Below are 16,784 nucleotides of genomic sequence, written 5' to 3' on the forward strand. Positions count from 1 at the left end.
GGGCCGTGGCCCGCCCGCCCCGCCCACCTTCCACAGCTCCCCCAGCTGATTGGCTGGGCCGTGGCCCGCCCCGCCCCCGCCCACCTTCCACAGCTCCCCCAGCTGACTGATTGGCTGGGCCGTAGTCCCCCCGCCCCCCGCCCCGCCCCCACCCCGCCCCCACAGCTCCCCCAGCTGACTGATTGGCTGGGCCGTGGCCCGCCCGCCCCGCCCACCTTCCACAGCTCCTCCAGCTTGTTGATCTGCTGGGCGGTGATCTGGCGCGCGCGCAGCTGCTCCTGCTCCGAGGGGATCTTCACCAGCCAGGACAGGAAGCAGCGGTCCTGGATCAGCGGCTGCCACTGTGAGCTGTCCCAGTTGATGTCCTTGAGGCTGCTCTGGCTGGCGCAGGGCTGCCTGCGGGGGCGGGGCAGGGGAGCGGTGAGCGGCAGCCCCAGCCCCGGCCCCGCCCCCTCCCCCCGCCCCGCACCACCGAGCCCCCCCCCCCCGCACCACTGAGTCCTCCCCCCCGCCCCTCCCCGCAGCACCACCGAGTCCCCGCCCCGCCCCGCGCCGCCCCGCCCCGCGCCGCACCTGCACAGCAGCACCACCACCGAGTCGGCCTTGGCGGGGATGAAGCCCAGCAGGAAGACGTTGCGGCAGCCGCAGTTGTAGCACTCCAGCACCGTCTCGCCCAGCGGCCCGTCTTTGTGCAGCGTCACCTCCTTGCACTTGGCCCGCACCAGGTGGTTCACGATGTGGCTGCGGCCGGGCGGCACACTGAGCGCCCCGCACGGGCCCCTCCCTCACCACTCGGCCCCCGGCCCCCGCTGGGGGACACCCCGGCCTTGGGGCCTTGGTTCGTGTGCTCCCTGGGTTCCCAGCCGCCCCTGCGCCCCCACCCCGCGGCAGGCCGGGAAGCCGAGCACCCGAGCACTACAAGCGGCGCGGGAAGAAACACCGAGGGCGTCCGTGGCCGGGGGTGGGGATGGGGGGGTCCCGGGACAGAGCCGGCGGCGCTCCGGACCCTGCGCCCCACAGCTGCCGTCCAGGTTCCACGCGCTCCCCAGGGCCCCCCAGCCGCTCCCTCGCCCTCGGGTCAGACTCACGCACACAGAGCAACTGAAACAAGAGGCGTTTCTGCTAAAATCATCTGAAAACACCGGCCCCCGGGGTGGGCACTTGGCTCAGCAAGCCCCCTGCCCCCACGGGACAGCCGTGCGCAGCTCTGGACCCAGCTCCCCGCCCTCCCGCACCAGGCGGGCAGAGGCGACGACCACCCACCCGGCAGACCGAGGGCCTGGCCCACAGGCGGGGGAGGGAACGAGCACACGGGGGCCGCGCCTGAACACCGAAAAAACCAAACCAAACCAAACCAGCCTCCTGCAGGCCCTGGACCCGGCGCTGAGCCGCCCGGCCGCGGGGCGTGGCCTTCCTGGCAGCGGCCCCCAGGGGGCACCAATGCCACAGGGCCCGGGCAGGGAGCGCCCCAGCCCCGGCAGCAGGGGAGCCCGCGACCCGGATTCCACCCGGGAGTCAGGACCCGGCCCGCGCCGGCCCCACCTGCCGGAAGTGCGGCCCACCTGCCGGAAGTGCTGCCTACCTGCCGGAAGTGTTGCCGCGCCCGTTGCAGAACCACTTCTTGCTGGTGTTGCAGTAGACCACGCAGGCGGGGTCGTGGATGCCGCAGTAGCTGCGGAGGCCCAGGGGCGCCGTTACAGCGGGCGGAGCGCTCCGGCCCTCACTGGCCAGCACGTAAAGGTCTTTCCTCTTACGTGTTTACGTTTTTCATTAAACACGTCCTCAAACCCAACAACCCCGGCCTCAGCACCAACTCCGTTAACTGCACAGGCTCCGTGCACCCGAGAGGACGGGGGAGGAGGCAGGTGGCCCCCAGCTCCCGGGGAGGGGCGCGGGCAGCGGGGCCCAGCCCCGCCAGGCGCGCTGCCCACGCAGGCCTGGGCCCTCCCCTCGGGCCTCCATGCAGCAGCCGGCGGCGGCGGTCCCAGCGGGCCCCGGCAGAGGGCGCTGCGCTCCCGGGGAACGGGCGCAGGCGCGGCAGGCGGCACCCGGCAGGGCCCCGGCCCGCCCGCGGAAACGCTGGCTCGGGGTGGTGTCGCGTGCAGAGCCAGGACCCCGTCTGGAACCCGCGTGTCACAGAGGGGCCCCGAGTAAAATCGGTTCACTTCCTGGGGCTGCAAACCCCTCATGCGAGAGGAACAAAATGCAAGGCCAAGTCCAATCGCAAGGGACAGCCCTGCCCTGCGGGAGCCACCAGGCGGCTGTCACCACTTGCACCGGCCCGGGCGCCCTCTGGCCAGCGTCTCCTTCCACCCACGGCCCGCTCACCTGCAGGCGTGGACCGGCAGGTCCTTGGTGTAGTAGGTGTCCTCCTCATCCTCCTCGAAGTTGAGCTCGGCCAGCAGCTGGCTGGTCTTGGCCACGCTGTCGTCCACGGCCCCATTCTGCAGGACGCCCTCGGGGCCGACCTGGCCAGAGGACAGCGTCACTGGGGAGGCCCCTAGCCAGGCCAAGGCTCCCCGGCCACCACACACCCGGGGTGTGGGGACGAGCCATCTGCAAGCCAGGATCAGATCCCTCAAAAGGCTGCGGCCCCCCACGGCTGGGGGAGCCCCTCCGGGAGCGTGTGACAGTGTCAGCCATCAGGGCCAGCCCACGGGGCCATCTGGCCAATCGGCTAAGACGACACTTGGGACCCCTGGGTTCACGTCCTGGCCCCACTCGCAAGGCCAGCTTCCTGTTAACACAGTCGGGGAGGCAGCACTGACCGCTCAAGGCCTTGGAGTCCTGCCACCGCGTGGGAGCCCCACACTGCGCTCCAGCTGCGGGCCCTGGACGTCCGAGGACAGACCCAGCAGGCAGCAGGCACGCAGCCCTGCGGCGGTCCCACAGCCACGTCCCCCCATCGTGACTGACACTCTCGCGCCGACACGGCGCTCCCCAGGGACCCAAGCGGGAAGCAGGAGTTAGCACTCACAGGGGGACGGACCGGCTGCGAGGGGAGCCGGCACGGCACAGGGTCCCCTGAGGGGCTCTGAGCTCACAGGCCCGCCCCCGCTCGCCGCTGGGGGGCTGCTCTGCGCCCACCTCTGAACGGGGTGCCTGCCTTCCACCTGCTGAGCTGCGCCCTCTGGGATATGACAGCCATCCTGGGGTCCACTCCGTCTCGCCGCTCCTGCCGGCCCTGAGCACGCGCGCTGGCACCCAGGGCGGAGCCCCCACCCCATCAGGAACACAGCTGCCCTGGGCTGATCCCGAATCTCCACCGCGGGGACTGCCGTGGCGAAGCGCACCCACCCTGGACCTGCCCGCCCCCCACTGGTCCCCTCCTGGCCCTGGAGGCCACGCGGAGAAGCCTGGCGGGAGCGGCGGGGGCCGAGGACAGGGCCCCCGTCCCCACTGCCCGGCCGACTCCAGCCTCTCCCGCTCACTGCTCAGGACACCTGGATTTCAGACTCCAGGGGCCCCTCAAGTGCAGCAGGGAGGGTGGTGCTGCTGGCCGCCCGTGCCCAGGCCTCCCTCCCGGGAACCCTCACCCCCGGAGTGCCTGCACGGGCGCCCAGCCCAGGCCTCCCTCCCGGGAACCCTCACCCCCGGAGTGCCTGCACGGGCGCCCAGCCCAGGCCTCTACGCCGAACCCCGCGAGCACCACACGGCTCGCGCTCTCCCAGGCCGGCTCTCTGACCCCGTCGTCCGTCCTGCTGCCGCTGTGTCTGCACGTCCCCGTCTTCCCACCAGCACCCAGACTGGCTGCGGAGCAGCGTGGCCCGCCGGTTACCGCCTGTCCCAAGGCTCCAACAGAAAAGGGGTGCGGAGAGTCGCTGGCCCGTGCAGGGGAGGCCCCGGCAGTCCCACAGAAGCCCACGGCGCTGCGCCCGGCCCCACTCCCAGGCGGGGCTGTCTGCACACCTCGCACCGGGGCGCTCACCCGCCCCCGCCACCCCGTGGCCCACGGACCCTGCTTCTGGAAGCCCGCAGGGTTCCCCGGGGGGGTTCCTCGTGTCCACAACATGGCTGCTCAGGCCGCCCCGGAGCGCTCCCCAAGAGCCCTGTGCTGGGGACACCCCATCCCGGCGCTCCGCGGGAGGCAGCCAGCGGCAGGCGTTTGGGACCTGAACCCAGGAGAGCCTCCTCCCCCCTCACTCCGCTCCTCCAGGAACAGCTCTCCTAGAGGTTCCTCACACTCATCCCAGCCCCAAGGCCACGCAGCAGGACCACTTCTCCCGCCGCTGGGCCACGCCCCACACGCCGGTCAGCCGGGGCCCAGAGCTCCAGGCCACTCCCCGCGCGTGGCTGGGCCAGGGTGTGATCCACAGGAGATGGAGCAGGGCAGCCAGGACTGGCCAGGGCCCGTGGGGGCCGCACTCAACCACCACAGCGCACACGGCGTCCCCTGAAGCGCAGTAAGACACAGCCTGGGCCGCAGGCGGGACACGGCAGCCTCGGGAGCAGAGCCCCCCACCACGCGGAAGGCGGCGGGGAAGCGCTCAGCCAAGCTGCGGATGGCAGCGTGGCGACCAGCGAGGCAAGAAGCCCCCCACCCCGCGCTGCAGGTCGCGAAGGGCGGGAGGGGGCCGCGCGGGGACGGGACAGGACGGGAGGGTTAGCCCGCGGCCTGCAGCGCCGGCATCCCCCGTGAGCGCAGGTTCAGGGTCTGGCTGCCGCGCCTGGGAAAGCCGTGGAAACCGGCCCGCGTGCCTGGGCCCCTGCACCCGCGTGGGAGGCCCGGATGGAATGCGGCCCAGTCCAGCCCTGGACGTTATGGGCACTTGGGAGTGAATCAGCCCGCGGAAGCTCTCTAACTCAAATAATAAACACGTAAATGTTTAAAAAAAAAGAGAGAGGAAGGCAAGTGTGGCCACCTCAGAGGGCGGGACCTGGGGCGTGGCACGGTGACACAGCGGGGCAAGACGTCCCGCCCACCCCTCCTTCCGGTTCCAGGCTCCGAAGAGCTTGTCTGCATGAGGACCAGGACGAGACAGTCACCTGGGGCCTGGATGGACAGACGGATGGCAGCGGGGAGGCTGGGGGCGCTGACCTCACTGCCGGACCCACACAGGCGCCGGCCCTGTGCCCGACAGGGGCCCCGAGGCCTGGCTGGCTCATCAGCTCTCAGGCTGCCCCCCGGCCAGCACTGGCGGCCAGGCCCCGACTCCCCGCACGGCGGCCCACAGGGCACCCTGGGTCTTCGCCAGGCCTGGGCTGCGCCCCTACACGGCCCTGTCACCCCAGCTGGGGGAGGTGGGCCGGGCGCCCCACCCATCGGGAGGGAACCGCTGCACCACACTGCCTTCCGCCTCGGCTCCCCCGCCGTGCCCGGGGGTCCCCGCGTCCCAGGTCTCCCCTCAGTCTGGGCCCTGGCCCCTGGGCAGCTGCAGGGGCTCCAGGGCCACCCGGCCCCACCCCTCCAGCAGTCTTCCAAGGCCAAGCAGGGCCGCTTTGTCGCCAAGCCCTGTGGCACCGCAGGGCCAGGCTGCGGAGGGGACACGGGCAGACAAGAGGCGGCACCCGCACTCGGCCGTCTGGGACCCGCACAGGACCACTAGCAGATCCGGCAGGTCGGAGGAGGGCTCAGACCCAGAGGACCTGAGGAAGCCCACACCAGGGCAGGACGGGGAGTGAGAAATCGAGGCTGGCCAGCCACGGCCGCACACCTGCCCCAAACGCAGTGACGCGCATGCGCAGAGCTCAGGGTGGCGGGCACAGGAGCGGGGAGACAGCACCCGGCTGAGAGCAGAAGTCCCCCGGGGCTGCACGGCGGAGGGGCAGGAGGCAGGCCAGCGCCTGCAGGCCAGCGGCATCCATGCCGACGTCCTCGGCGCCTGGGGACGCAGCCCCAGGCACGTTCTGAACCCACTCCCCTTCGACGGCAGCCAGGCGAGCCGGGCAGCTGCCAACTCTGAGGGCAGCCGGCGCGCGGGACAGCGCCCCGGCCAGCAGGGACCCTCTGCTGAGGGCCACCTGGAGCACCTGTCCACGACCCTCCACGCCTTCCTAGCCGACACGGGCCCGGCTGGTCCCGAGCGCGGCTCAGGCGCTGTCCTGCCGGCGGCACGGGACTCCCGAGGTTTTCTCTGAGGAGACCCCTCCGACTCCGCCGTCGGGAGCACAGCCGAGCAGGCGGCCAGGGCGAGGGACCCAGCGCCCCTGCCACTGCCCTGGCGCCGATGGGGGGGGGTCAGAGACTCAGCAGCCAACAGAAGCGCCCATCATGCCCGCGGACACCCGGCAGGGCCGGGGACTCCACAGACACAAACACCAGCTCGCGTGTTCCCTGACCACCGGGCCTCGCGGTGAGGTCGCCCCCTGGGCAAACCTGGCACTGCCGGGCTCCTCCCCGTCCCAGCGGCCGCCGCGCTGCGGCCACGCCCTCGACACTTACGCAGGACGCCCGACGGCGCGGCCGCTGGCACGCAAGTCCAGACAGGCACGCCCAGAGCCGGGAGGACGCCCCGCGGCTGGCGCACGGTCAGGTGCCCCTCACCTGAAACTAACAGGCGCCCCAGAACCTGGGTCTCCTGGGCCCGACAGGAGCCACAGTGCAAAGCTCCGCCCCAGGAGACTGTCTGTCCCACAGTTGTCGCAGAGCCTTCAGGCTGGGCCCGCACTGGGCCTGCAGTGCCCGCATCCCCTATAGGCGCCAGTTCGAGTCCCGGCTGCTCCTGTTCCGATTCAGCTCCCTGCTGCTGCACCTGGGAGGCAGCGGAGGATGGGCCAAGTGCTGGGGCGCCTGCACCCACGTGGGAGACCCGGAAGCTCCCGGCTCCCGGCTCTAGATCAGCGCAGCTCCAGCCACTGCGGCCATCCGGGGAGCGAACCCGCAGCTGGAAGACTTCTCTCTCTCTCTCTCTCTCAGCTTCTCCGTGTAAAGCTGCCTTTCTAATAAATAAATGAGTCTTAAAGAACAGAGAAGCCATCAGGCTGTGTGTACGGGAACACAGACGAGCCTCCCACTCGGTCTTGGGCTGCAGCCCCCGGTACTCACCCCGCGCCTACAACCACCCCCTCCAACCACCCAAGAGCCAGCGCACCCTGGTCCCAAGGTGACGCTCAACCTCAACAACCCAGAGACAGGCCAGGAGGCTGGAACCCTTCTCCAGGTCCCCGGCGCACGCGGACGGCACCGCCAACTCCCAGGGACAAGCAGGACCTTCCCGGGCGGGCACACCCACGGGGGGCCGGGCCCGGCGCTGGCGCTGCCACCCCCGGGGGCGCTCCCTGCAGGTGACGGCGCCAGTGCTCGGCCCCTGCACCTGCGCGGAGACTAGAGGGGGCCCGGCCCTGGCTGCTGCAGCCGTCCGGGGAGTGAAGAGTGGACACGCGACCACGGCAGACAGCAGGGGCCCGCACCCCCGAGACCCAGCCTGGGGTCCCAGCTCCGGGCTTCGGCCTGGCCCGGACCTTCCTCTCGCGGGCACTGGGGAGCGAACCAGCCGTTGAAAGAGCCCTCCCTTTCCGCCTTTCAAATAAATGAAAACCAACTTATAAAAAAAAGAAAAATGCCCCCCACGTCCCAGGGCCCCAGGCCTCGGCCGCCGCCTTCTCGCTCCCCGAGGATCGACACTCCCCCGCTGCGTGGGTGTCACCCGCGCTCCCCCCACGCGGCCCGAGGGCCAGGTCCTCATCCCGAGCCAGCCGGCGCCCAGACCCTGCCCCTCCCCTGCCCACAAAGCCACCCAGAGCGGCTCCGTGACAGTCACCTCCGTCCCCAGCCGCCAGATGCACCCCCACCCCGCTCGCACGCGGGCCCAGGGCTCCCGCCCCCACCCCATCTCACGGCGGCGGGAGGGCCCACCGCCACCCGTCCCTTCCCGCAGACGCGCACCTCTCCCGGCCTCCCTCCCACCAAGGTAAACAAGACTGGGGGTGGGGGGGGACCTGTCCTGGCGCACCTGCGCGCCCCGCCCCCTGCCGCATTCTATTTCAAGGAAGTCGGGGTTCGCATGAGTCAAACGTCTGCTGCTTCTGGCCGCGAAGAAAAGAAAGCCCAAGTGGGTGACGAGCCCACGCCGCTGACTCAGCCACGTAGCCCACAAGCCCCCCGCCCACGAGGGGGCCGGGGCTCCCCGGGGCGGGACGGTGGGGGAGGGGGCGCCAGAGCCCCAGGCTGTGCCCGGCAGCACCTGCGCGCCAGGCGAGCCTCCCAGGATTCCGGAAAACTCGCCGGGGGTCGGGGTCGGGGTCGGGGTCCGGGGGGCCGCCGTCGGAGACCCAGAGGACGGACGTGGTGGCGACTCCGCAGGACCCCCCAGCCAGCACCTGCGCCCCCCGCGCCCCAGGCTCAAGCCCAGGCCAAGCACGCGCGGGCTACGTCCCCCAACGGGAAGCGCCCGAGCGAGCGGCCCCTTCCCCGGAGAAGCCGGCTCCGCGCTCCGGGCCGGACCCAACTCAGCCCCAACTTCGCCGGGCGGGCAGGGCCGCCGGCTTACGTAACAGGTTGGTTTCGCCAACAGGCGGCAGCGCGGGCAGGAAACACCAGCGACCCGCCCCCTGAACCACCGCCGCGGCCCCTCCACTCGCGCGCCCCGAAATCCCAACTTTGCCACGCGCGGCCGGGCGCGCGCCACTGCGCGGGCGCCGAGACCCCCCGGGCGCGGGCGGGGGGCCCCGAGCCGGCCCGAGCAGTCGCCCACCCCCCCCCAACCGCAGGTCCGGGCCACCCGGAAGCGAACGGAGGGCCCCCCGGCCGCCTGGCCCCAGCAGCACCCACACCCAGCCGCCCCGCCGGGAGCCCCCGCGGGATCGCCGCGACCCCCGGCCAGGTGTGGGGGGGTCCGGGCCCGGGCTTCCGGCGCCGCCATGTGCCGCTCGCTCACCTGCGCGTCCAGCTGTCCGGCCGCAGCGCCCGCGCCCGCGCCGCCCGGGCCCCCCGCGCCGCCGGGGCCGCCGGGGCCGCCGGGGGGCGTCTGGGTCTGGCTGGGGAGGGTGAAGTCGGTGAACTCGAACTCGGAGCCCTGTGTGTCGGCGCCGAGCAGCTCGGCCTCCTCCGTGTCCAGGAAGGTGAGCGTCTGCGAGCTGGGCCCGTACGCCTCCACGCTCATGGCGCCGCCGGCTCCGCGCCTACTCGAGCTCGCTGCCGCGCCGAGGCCTAGGCCGCAGGCCTCGGGCCGCCTCGCCGCCGCCGCCGCGTGCCCGGCCCGGCCGCGCCGCCCGCCCCGCAGCGAGCCTGGCCGCCGCCCGTGAGCGCGAAGCCGCCGCCGCCGCCGCCGCCGAGCGCCCCTCGGAGCCGCCGCTGCCGCCCCTCGGAGCCGCCCGCCACTCGCAGCCCCCGGCAGGAACCGCCGCCGCCGCCGCTGCCGCCGTGCGCGTGCGCGAGCCCGACGCCGGCGCAGGTGCGCGTGCGCGAGGCCGACGCCGGCGCAGGCGCGCGCGCTCCTCGCGGTCTCCCGCCAGGCCCGCCCACAGACGCCCCGAGCCGAGCGGGCCGGCGGGACGCCTGGTGCGCACGCGCGGAGGGGCGGGGCTTCCAACGGCCGCCGCGGCGGGCGCTCCGGCCTCGGCCCCGCCCCAACCGCTGCTCGGAGTCTCCGGGCCGCGGGGCTGTGCGGGCGTGGGAGGGCCCGCGGAGCTGTGCGGGCGTGGGGGGGCGCTTGGCTTTGTGCAGCACGGTGGTTCCAGCACGGACAAGATTGCTGTATACAGCTGGTGCTCACTAAGGTTGCCAGGGAGTCTTGGGGGTGGCTGCTGCTGGATATAGTGGTTAAGATGCTGCCTTGGAGCCGGCGCTGTGGCGTGGCAGGTGAAGCCGCCGCCTGCAGTGCCGGCATCCCAGATAGTCGCGGGTTCGAGTCCCGGCTGCCCCACTTCCGATCCAGCTCTCTGCTATTGCCTGGGTTCGAGTCCCCGCTGCACTCCCGACCCCAGCCCCCTGCGCGTCCACACCCCGGAAGGCAGCAGGTGACAAGAACCTGGGCCGCTGCCACCGCCACGTGGGGGACCCGGCTGAGCCCTGGCGCCCCCGGTCTCAACACGGTGCCTGGAGAGTTTCCAAATTCACATACAGGGACCTCGGGCTGGGACGCTCAGTGTGGCCCCACGGAAAGACCCGACTGGAGGCGGAAGCCCGCGAGCCAGCAGTGAGCGCAGCCCTGGGAGCGCCCCGCTGATCCGGGAGAGTTGATCAGCCGGGCGGGCGGGTACACCTGTGACAGTGTGCAGAGCGCACCCCTGCCCTGTTTGACACACCAGAAGCTAAGGAGGAGCTGATCAAAAAAGACCTAAGGTGCACAGAAAGCAGAAACGTGGCAAGGGGCCGGCGCGGTGGCATGGCGGGTAAAGCTGCCGGCAACGCCAACTTCCATAAGGATACCGGTTCGAGCCCCAGCTGCACCGCTTCCCATCCAGCTCTCTGCAGTGGCCTGGGAAAGCAGTGGGGGGTGGGCCAGGTGCTTGGACCCCTGCACCCGCGTGGGAGACCCGGATGGGGCTCCTGGCTCCTGGCTTCAGATCGGCGCAGCTCCGGCTGTTGTGGCCAATTGGGGAGTGAACCAGTGGATGGGAGATCTCTCTCTCTCTCTCTCTCTCTTTCAAATAAATGAGTCAATTTTTGCTTTAATATTTATTTATTTGACAGAGTTACAGAAAAGGTAGAGAGAAATAGAGAGAGAACCATCCGCTGGTTCACTCCCCAATTGGCCGCAACAGCCGGCGCTGCGCTGATCCGAAGCCAGGAGCCAGGAGCTTCCTCCTGGACTCCCATGGGGGTGCAGGGGCCCAAGCACTTGGGTCATCTTCCACTGCCTTCGCAGGCCATAGCAGAGAGCTGGATTGGAAGTGGAGCAGCCGGGACTAGAACTGTAGCCCATATGGGATGCCGGCACTGCAGGTTAGGGCATTAACCCGCTGTGCCACAGCACCGGCCCCCAATAAGTCAATCCTATAAAAAGAAAAAAGGCCGGCACTGTGGCTCACTTGGTTAATCCTTGCCTGAGGCGCTGGCATCCCATATGGGTGCCGGGTTCTGTCCTGGTTGCCCCTCTTCCAGGCCAGCTCTCTGCTGTGGCCCGGGAGTGCAGTGGAGGATGGCCCAAGTGCTTGGGCCCTGCACCCCATGGGAGACCAGGAGAAGCACCTGGCTCCTGCCATCGGATCGGCGCAGCACTGGCCATAGCGGCCATTGGGGGGTGAACCAACGGAAGGAAGACCTTTCTGTCTCTCTCTCTCACTGTCTAACTCTGCCTGTCAAATAAATAAATAATAAAATTTAAAAAAGAAAAAAGAGAAAAAGCAGAACCAATCCTCACCAGGGCTGCATTAGATGTAAATGAGACAAACTCTCCACTTAAAAGGCAGAGGTTGTTAGAATGCATTAAAAAAAAAAAAACAATTCTGCATCCTCACTTTACCTCCAAAAACAACAAATCAGTGAAAATGACCAGAAAGAGAGACTGTGTGCAAACCATAAGCAGACGGGCGCCGGCTACACCCGCCTGGGACAGACCAGACCGTGGGAGCCCCAGCGAGGGAGCTGTGGGTTAAACTGCGCGCCCGGTGGGGTCCTGTCTGCTCCGCTCCGACCCAGCGCCTGCCAGCGAGTCGGGGCTTCTGCAGCCCCGTCGCCCTCGGGAGGCTCCGGCCTGAGCTCCGGGCGCCTGGCCTCGGCCCCGCCGCCTTCAGTCTCGCAGCCATGTGTGGATACAAGGCCCCTCCCTGTGTCTCTCCCTGCCTTTCAAATAAGTGAAAATAAATACATTGAAACCAGCTGGTCATCAACCGAAGGCCTCCTTCCTGGATTAAAAAAAGAGAGAGAATTGTTTATTTAAAAGGCAGAATGACACAGAGGAGAGGGAGGAAGAGAGAGAGAAAGAGAGAGAGAGAGAATGTCTTCACCCGCTGGTTCACTCCCTAGGCAGCCGCACAGCTAGGAGCCGGGAGCTCCATCCGGGTCTCCCCAGCAGGTGCAGGTACCCAGGCGCCTGCGCCGGCAGGCGGTGCGCATGTGCAGGGAGACCAGGCTGGAGCTCCTGGATCCTGGCTTCAGCCCGGCCCTGCCCTGGCCATTGCAGAGGGAACCAGCGGATGGAAGACCTCTCTCTCTCTCTCTCTCTCTCTCTCTCTCTCTCTCTCTCCCTCCCCCCATTCTGCCTCTCAAATAAGCAAATCTTTTCAAAACTACCCTCCAGGTCTCCCACATGGGTGCAGGGGCCCAAGCACTTGGGCCATCGTCTGCTGCTTTCCCAGGCCACAGCAGAGAGCTGGGTCGGAAGTGGAGCAGCCGGGACTGGAACCGGCGCCCACATGGGATGCGGCACTGCAGGCGGCGGCTTAGCCCACTGGGCCACAGTACCAGCCCCAAAATAAATCTTTAAAAAAAAATTTTTTTGGAACATACTCCAGCTAAGAACATATTATTTGTCTGAAATCATGATTCGTGTATCAATTTGCTTTATTAAATTCCAAAGACAGAGAGAGAACTCTTCTACCCACTCTGCACTCCCCTAAATGCCCGCAGCGGCCGGGCTGGGCCAGGCCGACGCCAGGAGCCGGAGCTCCATCCGCGTCTCCCACGTTGGGGCGGGGAGCGCTCCATCCGGGTCTCCCTGGTGGGTGCAGGGTCCCTGCACCTGCTGCCTTCCAGAGTGCGCATGCGCGGGGAGCGGCCGTCAGCCGTGGAGCTGGGAGTGGACCCAGGCGCTCGGGTAGGGGGTGACGCTGTCCCGGGCTGCCAATCACCTCCGGCCCTGGTTCTGGATCGCACTGCAGGTCCTGCGGCCTCGGCGGCTGGCACCAGCGACTCTATACTGGCATCTAGTGGGTCAGACCAGGAGTGCTGGGGAATATTCCACAGAGCCCAGGGAAAAGTGATTAAAAAAAAAAAAAAGTCTACTTATTTGAAAGGCAGAGCTACAGAGAGAGCTCTTCCACCCGCTGGGTCACTCCCCAGATGCCCACAGCGGCCAGGGCTGGGCCAGGCTGACGCCAGGAGCCAGGAGCTCCATCCGGGTCTCCCACGCAGGTGCAGGGGCCCCGGCGCTCGGGCCGTATCCCATGGGAAGTGGAGCAGCCGATGCCGGCGCCGCGGGCAGCAGCTGCACCTGCCCAGCCCCGAGACCCCGGCCCCAGGATGTCGCAGAGAGACCTCACGTACTGCAAACACGGGCGTAGCCAGCGGTGGGCGCTCACCCCCTTCCCAACTCGGTGAGGATCGACCCGTTTTCCAGGCATGGAAACTGAGGCTAGCAGCAGGGAGGTGGGCCGGCATGCGACTGGGGGGAGGGGGGCGAGAGTCACCAGGATCCTCTAAAACTAAACAGGGCAAAGGCCGCAGGACAGCTCGTTCCAGAAGCCACAGATGGACTTTTCAAAGGAATCCTGGGACGCCCCAGGTGCGGCCATGCTGTGGGGGTCACCCCCGCCTCCCTCCACCCACCACCCCCAGGCACTCAGCTCCAGAGGACCGGTTCAAATCCCGGCGGCTCCACTTCCGGTCCAGCTCCCTGCCGACGGCTGGTGTTCTGGGGGCAGGCGTTTGGAATAGTGGTTAAGGCGCCCCCCCATCCCATATCGGAAGGCCTGGGTTCAAGTCCTGGCTGCGGCTCCCGGCGCATGCGCACTCCGGGAGGCAGCAGGCGGTAGCTCAGTGCCTGGGGCCCGGGCACCCCGTGGGAGACCGGATGGGGCTCTGACCTGGTTCAGCCCTGGCTGCTGTGGGCATTGGGGGACGGACCCAGCAGGTGGAAGAGCCCTCTCTCCCATCAAATAAACCCGTAAAAACGTAGGAGGCTGATTGGTGGGTTCAGGGGCAGAGGGCGGGGGAAACTGGGACTGGTGAATGGGCACAGGATGTCTGGGGTGGGCACCGATCCCCGCTAGGACGGGGGTGATGTGGCGCAGACGGAGCGGGCTGAAGGCCGCTGACTCGCGGCTGACATGGACAGTGCCACCTCGCACCCACTTCCCCAGCACGTAAAGGGAAAGTTTAAAAATGATGCAATCCCATTCCCAAGGAAGGGTGACCGGAGCCCAGTGCCCATCAGAAAGGCCAGCACTGTGGCGCAGCGGGTAAAGCCACCACCTGCAGCACTGGCATCCCATATGGGCGCTGGTTCAAGCCCCAGCTGCTCCACTTCTCATCCAGCTCCCTGCTGTGGCCTGGGAAAGCAGTGGAAGGTGGCCCAAGAGCTTGGACCCCTGCCCCCGCGTGGGAGACCCGGATGGAGCTCCTGGCTTCAGATCGGTGCAGCTCCAGCCATCGTGGCCATCTGAGGAGTGAACCGGCGGATGGAGGACCTCTCTCTCTAACTCTGTCTTTAAAACAAATAAATCTTAAAAAAAAAAAAAAAAAAAAAAAGAGTGAGAGAAAGGAAGAAAGGCTGGCCGTGGTACTCGCGGCCTCGCTGTGTGTCCTCTGGTGGTGGCTGGCCCTCTCTGTGCTCCGTCCCTGACACAGGTTTCCAGAGCCCCCCACACCCAACACGAGCTGACCCCGAGCCACCAGGCATTTGTGAACACCTGAGCTCCTGTGCTCTGCCTGCCACTCACAATTGAAAGGAAAAATATATATATTATTAAAAGATTCATTTATTTGAAAGGCAGAGTTACAGAGAGAATCGTCCATTCACTGGTTCACTCCCTAGATGGCAGCAACGGCCAGGGCTGCACTGATCCGGAGCCAGGCGCTCCATCCGGGTCTCCCATGCGGATGCAGGGGCCCGAGGACTTGGGCCATCCTCCACTGCCTTCCCAGGCCACAGCAGAGAGCTGGACCGGAAGAGGAGCAGCCGGGACTCGAACCGGCGCCCACATGGGATGCCCGCACTGCAGGCGGCGGCTTTACCACAGCGCTGGCTCCTCCGGTTTCTTTAAAAGCGTCCACAGATGTGGCCAGCCCCCCTCCCCACCAGGGGAAGCCTGGACCCCCACCCCGGGGGAACAGCGGGCGCCTGTGGGTTGCTCCGGGCCCCTCCTTGGCCGGCCACACTCCGGCCTCAAAGCAGCCCCTTGTGGGACCTGGCCGGCCGGCCAAGGGCTCGGGCGCAGCCCAGCTGGCCGCCGGGGCAGGGAACACAGGTGTGTGTGTGCGTCTGTGCTTCTCTCTGAACACGTTCATTCACGGGGCCAGCCCGGCGGGCCGGCCGCTGGCCGCCACCCGGCTTCTGCCGCCGCAGGCTGCTTTTTCGGGATGTCCCAGGGGCTGAAGGAGCCTCGCCCCTGAGGTGGCCATGGGCGTCCGGCCTGCCCAGGAGAGGAGGGGGCACCCCGGGGACACGATGCTCTCCCCCAGCCACGCTGGGCTGTAGGAGACGTGAGGTGTAGAATCAGAGCCCCGCCCCCGGCCCCGCCCTCCTCGCGGCAGGCAGCACCAAGGGAGGGGCCAGTGTCGCCCACCAGGGCCCAGTGCAGCTCCTGCGAGGTCATCAGAGGCGAGGAAGGGGCCGGCGCTGTGCCCCAGTGGGTGAAGTCCCTGCCTGCAGTGCGGGCATCCCATAGGGGCGCCGGTTCGAATCCCGGCTGCTCCTCTTCCGGTCCAGCTCTCTGAGGTGGCCTGGGAAAGCAGTGGATGATGGCCCTAGTCCTTGGCCCCTGCACCCACGTGGGAGACCCAGAAGAAGCCGCAGGCCCCCGGCTTCCGCCTGGCCCAGCTCCAGCCGATGTGGCCGTTTGGGGAGTGAACCAGCGGGTGGAAGACCTCTGTGTGTCTTTGTCTCTCTCTGTGTCTCTGCTCAAATCAAGTAATTTTTCTTAAAGATAAGTTGATTTTGGTACAAAAGCAATTTTGAAATGCGTGCATGGTTTTTTATCATAGTACACAGTTCCCATAAATGTTATGCTCTGGGGTCTTTTTTGAAGATTTTATTTTATTTATTTGAAAGTTAGGGGCCAGGCGCTCCATCGGGGTCTCCCACGTGGGTGCGAGTGGGCGGGGCCCCAGCACGTGCTGCCTCCCGGGGTGCGCATGCGCAGGGAGTGGCGCTGCGGGGACTGATGCGGGACCCGGGCAGCGCAGGCGGGGGCTTCGCAGGCGGCGCCCCGACGCCGGCCCCTCGGACGGCTCCTCCCGTGGCTCCCACCTTCAGCAGGAAACGGACAGCTGGCTCCCTGGGCCTCTGGGTGGTTGGCCAAGCAGGCCGGCAGCTACCGTCCCCGCCGTCCGGGGACCCAAGGGGGCCTCCCCACGGTGCCCGGCCCCCGACGCGCACCAGGGGATCAAAGCCCGTGTCTGTTGAAAGAATAACCGATGGAGAACGCACCCGCTGCGGGCTGCGGCTCCATCCACAGCCGGGGAGGGGCCGGCGGGGCGGCATGGGGGGGGAGGGGGCGGAGGCGTCAGGATGGGGCCCGTCCCACCCTGTGGTCAGATTCCAGGCCCTCAAACCATACAGCAGGGCTGCGCGCGCTGGAAACTCCCCTCCCCCCCCCTAATATGTTCCCGAAGGCGCTGGCAGGGCCCGCAGGAAAACTCCCGGGGGGACGAAAGGGCTCTGGGCGGCCAAGACACGGGGCTCCGGGAGCCTCCGGGGAGCAGGGCCGGCCCTGGGGGGAGGCTGTCCGTGCATCGTCCCCCCCCGGGGGGGGGGGCTCGGAGGCCCCTGCAGGCAGAGGAACCGGCCCCGGGCCTGCGGTGACCCGACGGCGGGTGGCCTGGCCGCTGGCCCCCGGCCCGCCCTCCCCGGGAATGCACATAAAACTACTGCATCTCGCCCAGCACCCAGCCCACGGAGCGGCCAAGGCCTGGCGGCAGCCCCCAGTGCCCAGGACAGGGGCCCCGGGAGTCGGGCTGAGGCCCCTGTCGCCTCCCAAGCTGGCTCCCGCCGTCCCCTGCCCCTCGGTACCCTGTCCAGCCT

General features: G+C 68.3%; 1 protein-coding gene across 5 annotated transcripts in view; it reads right to left on the reverse strand.

The window, feature by feature from the left end:
• UPF1 (UPF1 RNA helicase and ATPase) overlaps positions 1–9,292 on the reverse strand; it is a 15,257-nt gene extending 5,965 nt beyond the window's left edge. For all 5 annotated transcript variants that reach the window (XM_070059018.2, XM_070059017.2, XM_070059016.2 and 2 more), the window contains exons 1-5: positions 8,817–9,292; positions 2,329–2,468; positions 1,583–1,672; positions 574–741; positions 216–396 (exon numbers count right to left, since the gene is read on the reverse strand). In XM_070059018.2, coding sequence (XP_069915119.1) covers positions 216–396; positions 574–741; positions 1,583–1,672; positions 2,329–2,468; positions 8,817–9,041 — 804 coding nt within the window. In that variant the 5' untranslated portion in view covers positions 9,042–9,292. The remainder of the gene's footprint in view (positions 1–215; positions 397–573; positions 742–1,582; positions 1,673–2,328; positions 2,469–8,816) is intronic.
• Between the last annotated feature and the right edge of the window lie 7,492 nt (positions 9,293–16,784).

This window comes from Oryctolagus cuniculus, chromosome 16 (genome assembly GCF_051225735.1).
Source record: "Oryctolagus cuniculus isolate XC-2025 breed Fujian yellow rabbit chromosome 16, ASM5122573v1, whole genome shotgun sequence".
NCBI classification, from domain to species: domain Eukaryota; kingdom Metazoa; phylum Chordata; class Mammalia; order Lagomorpha; family Leporidae; genus Oryctolagus; species Oryctolagus cuniculus.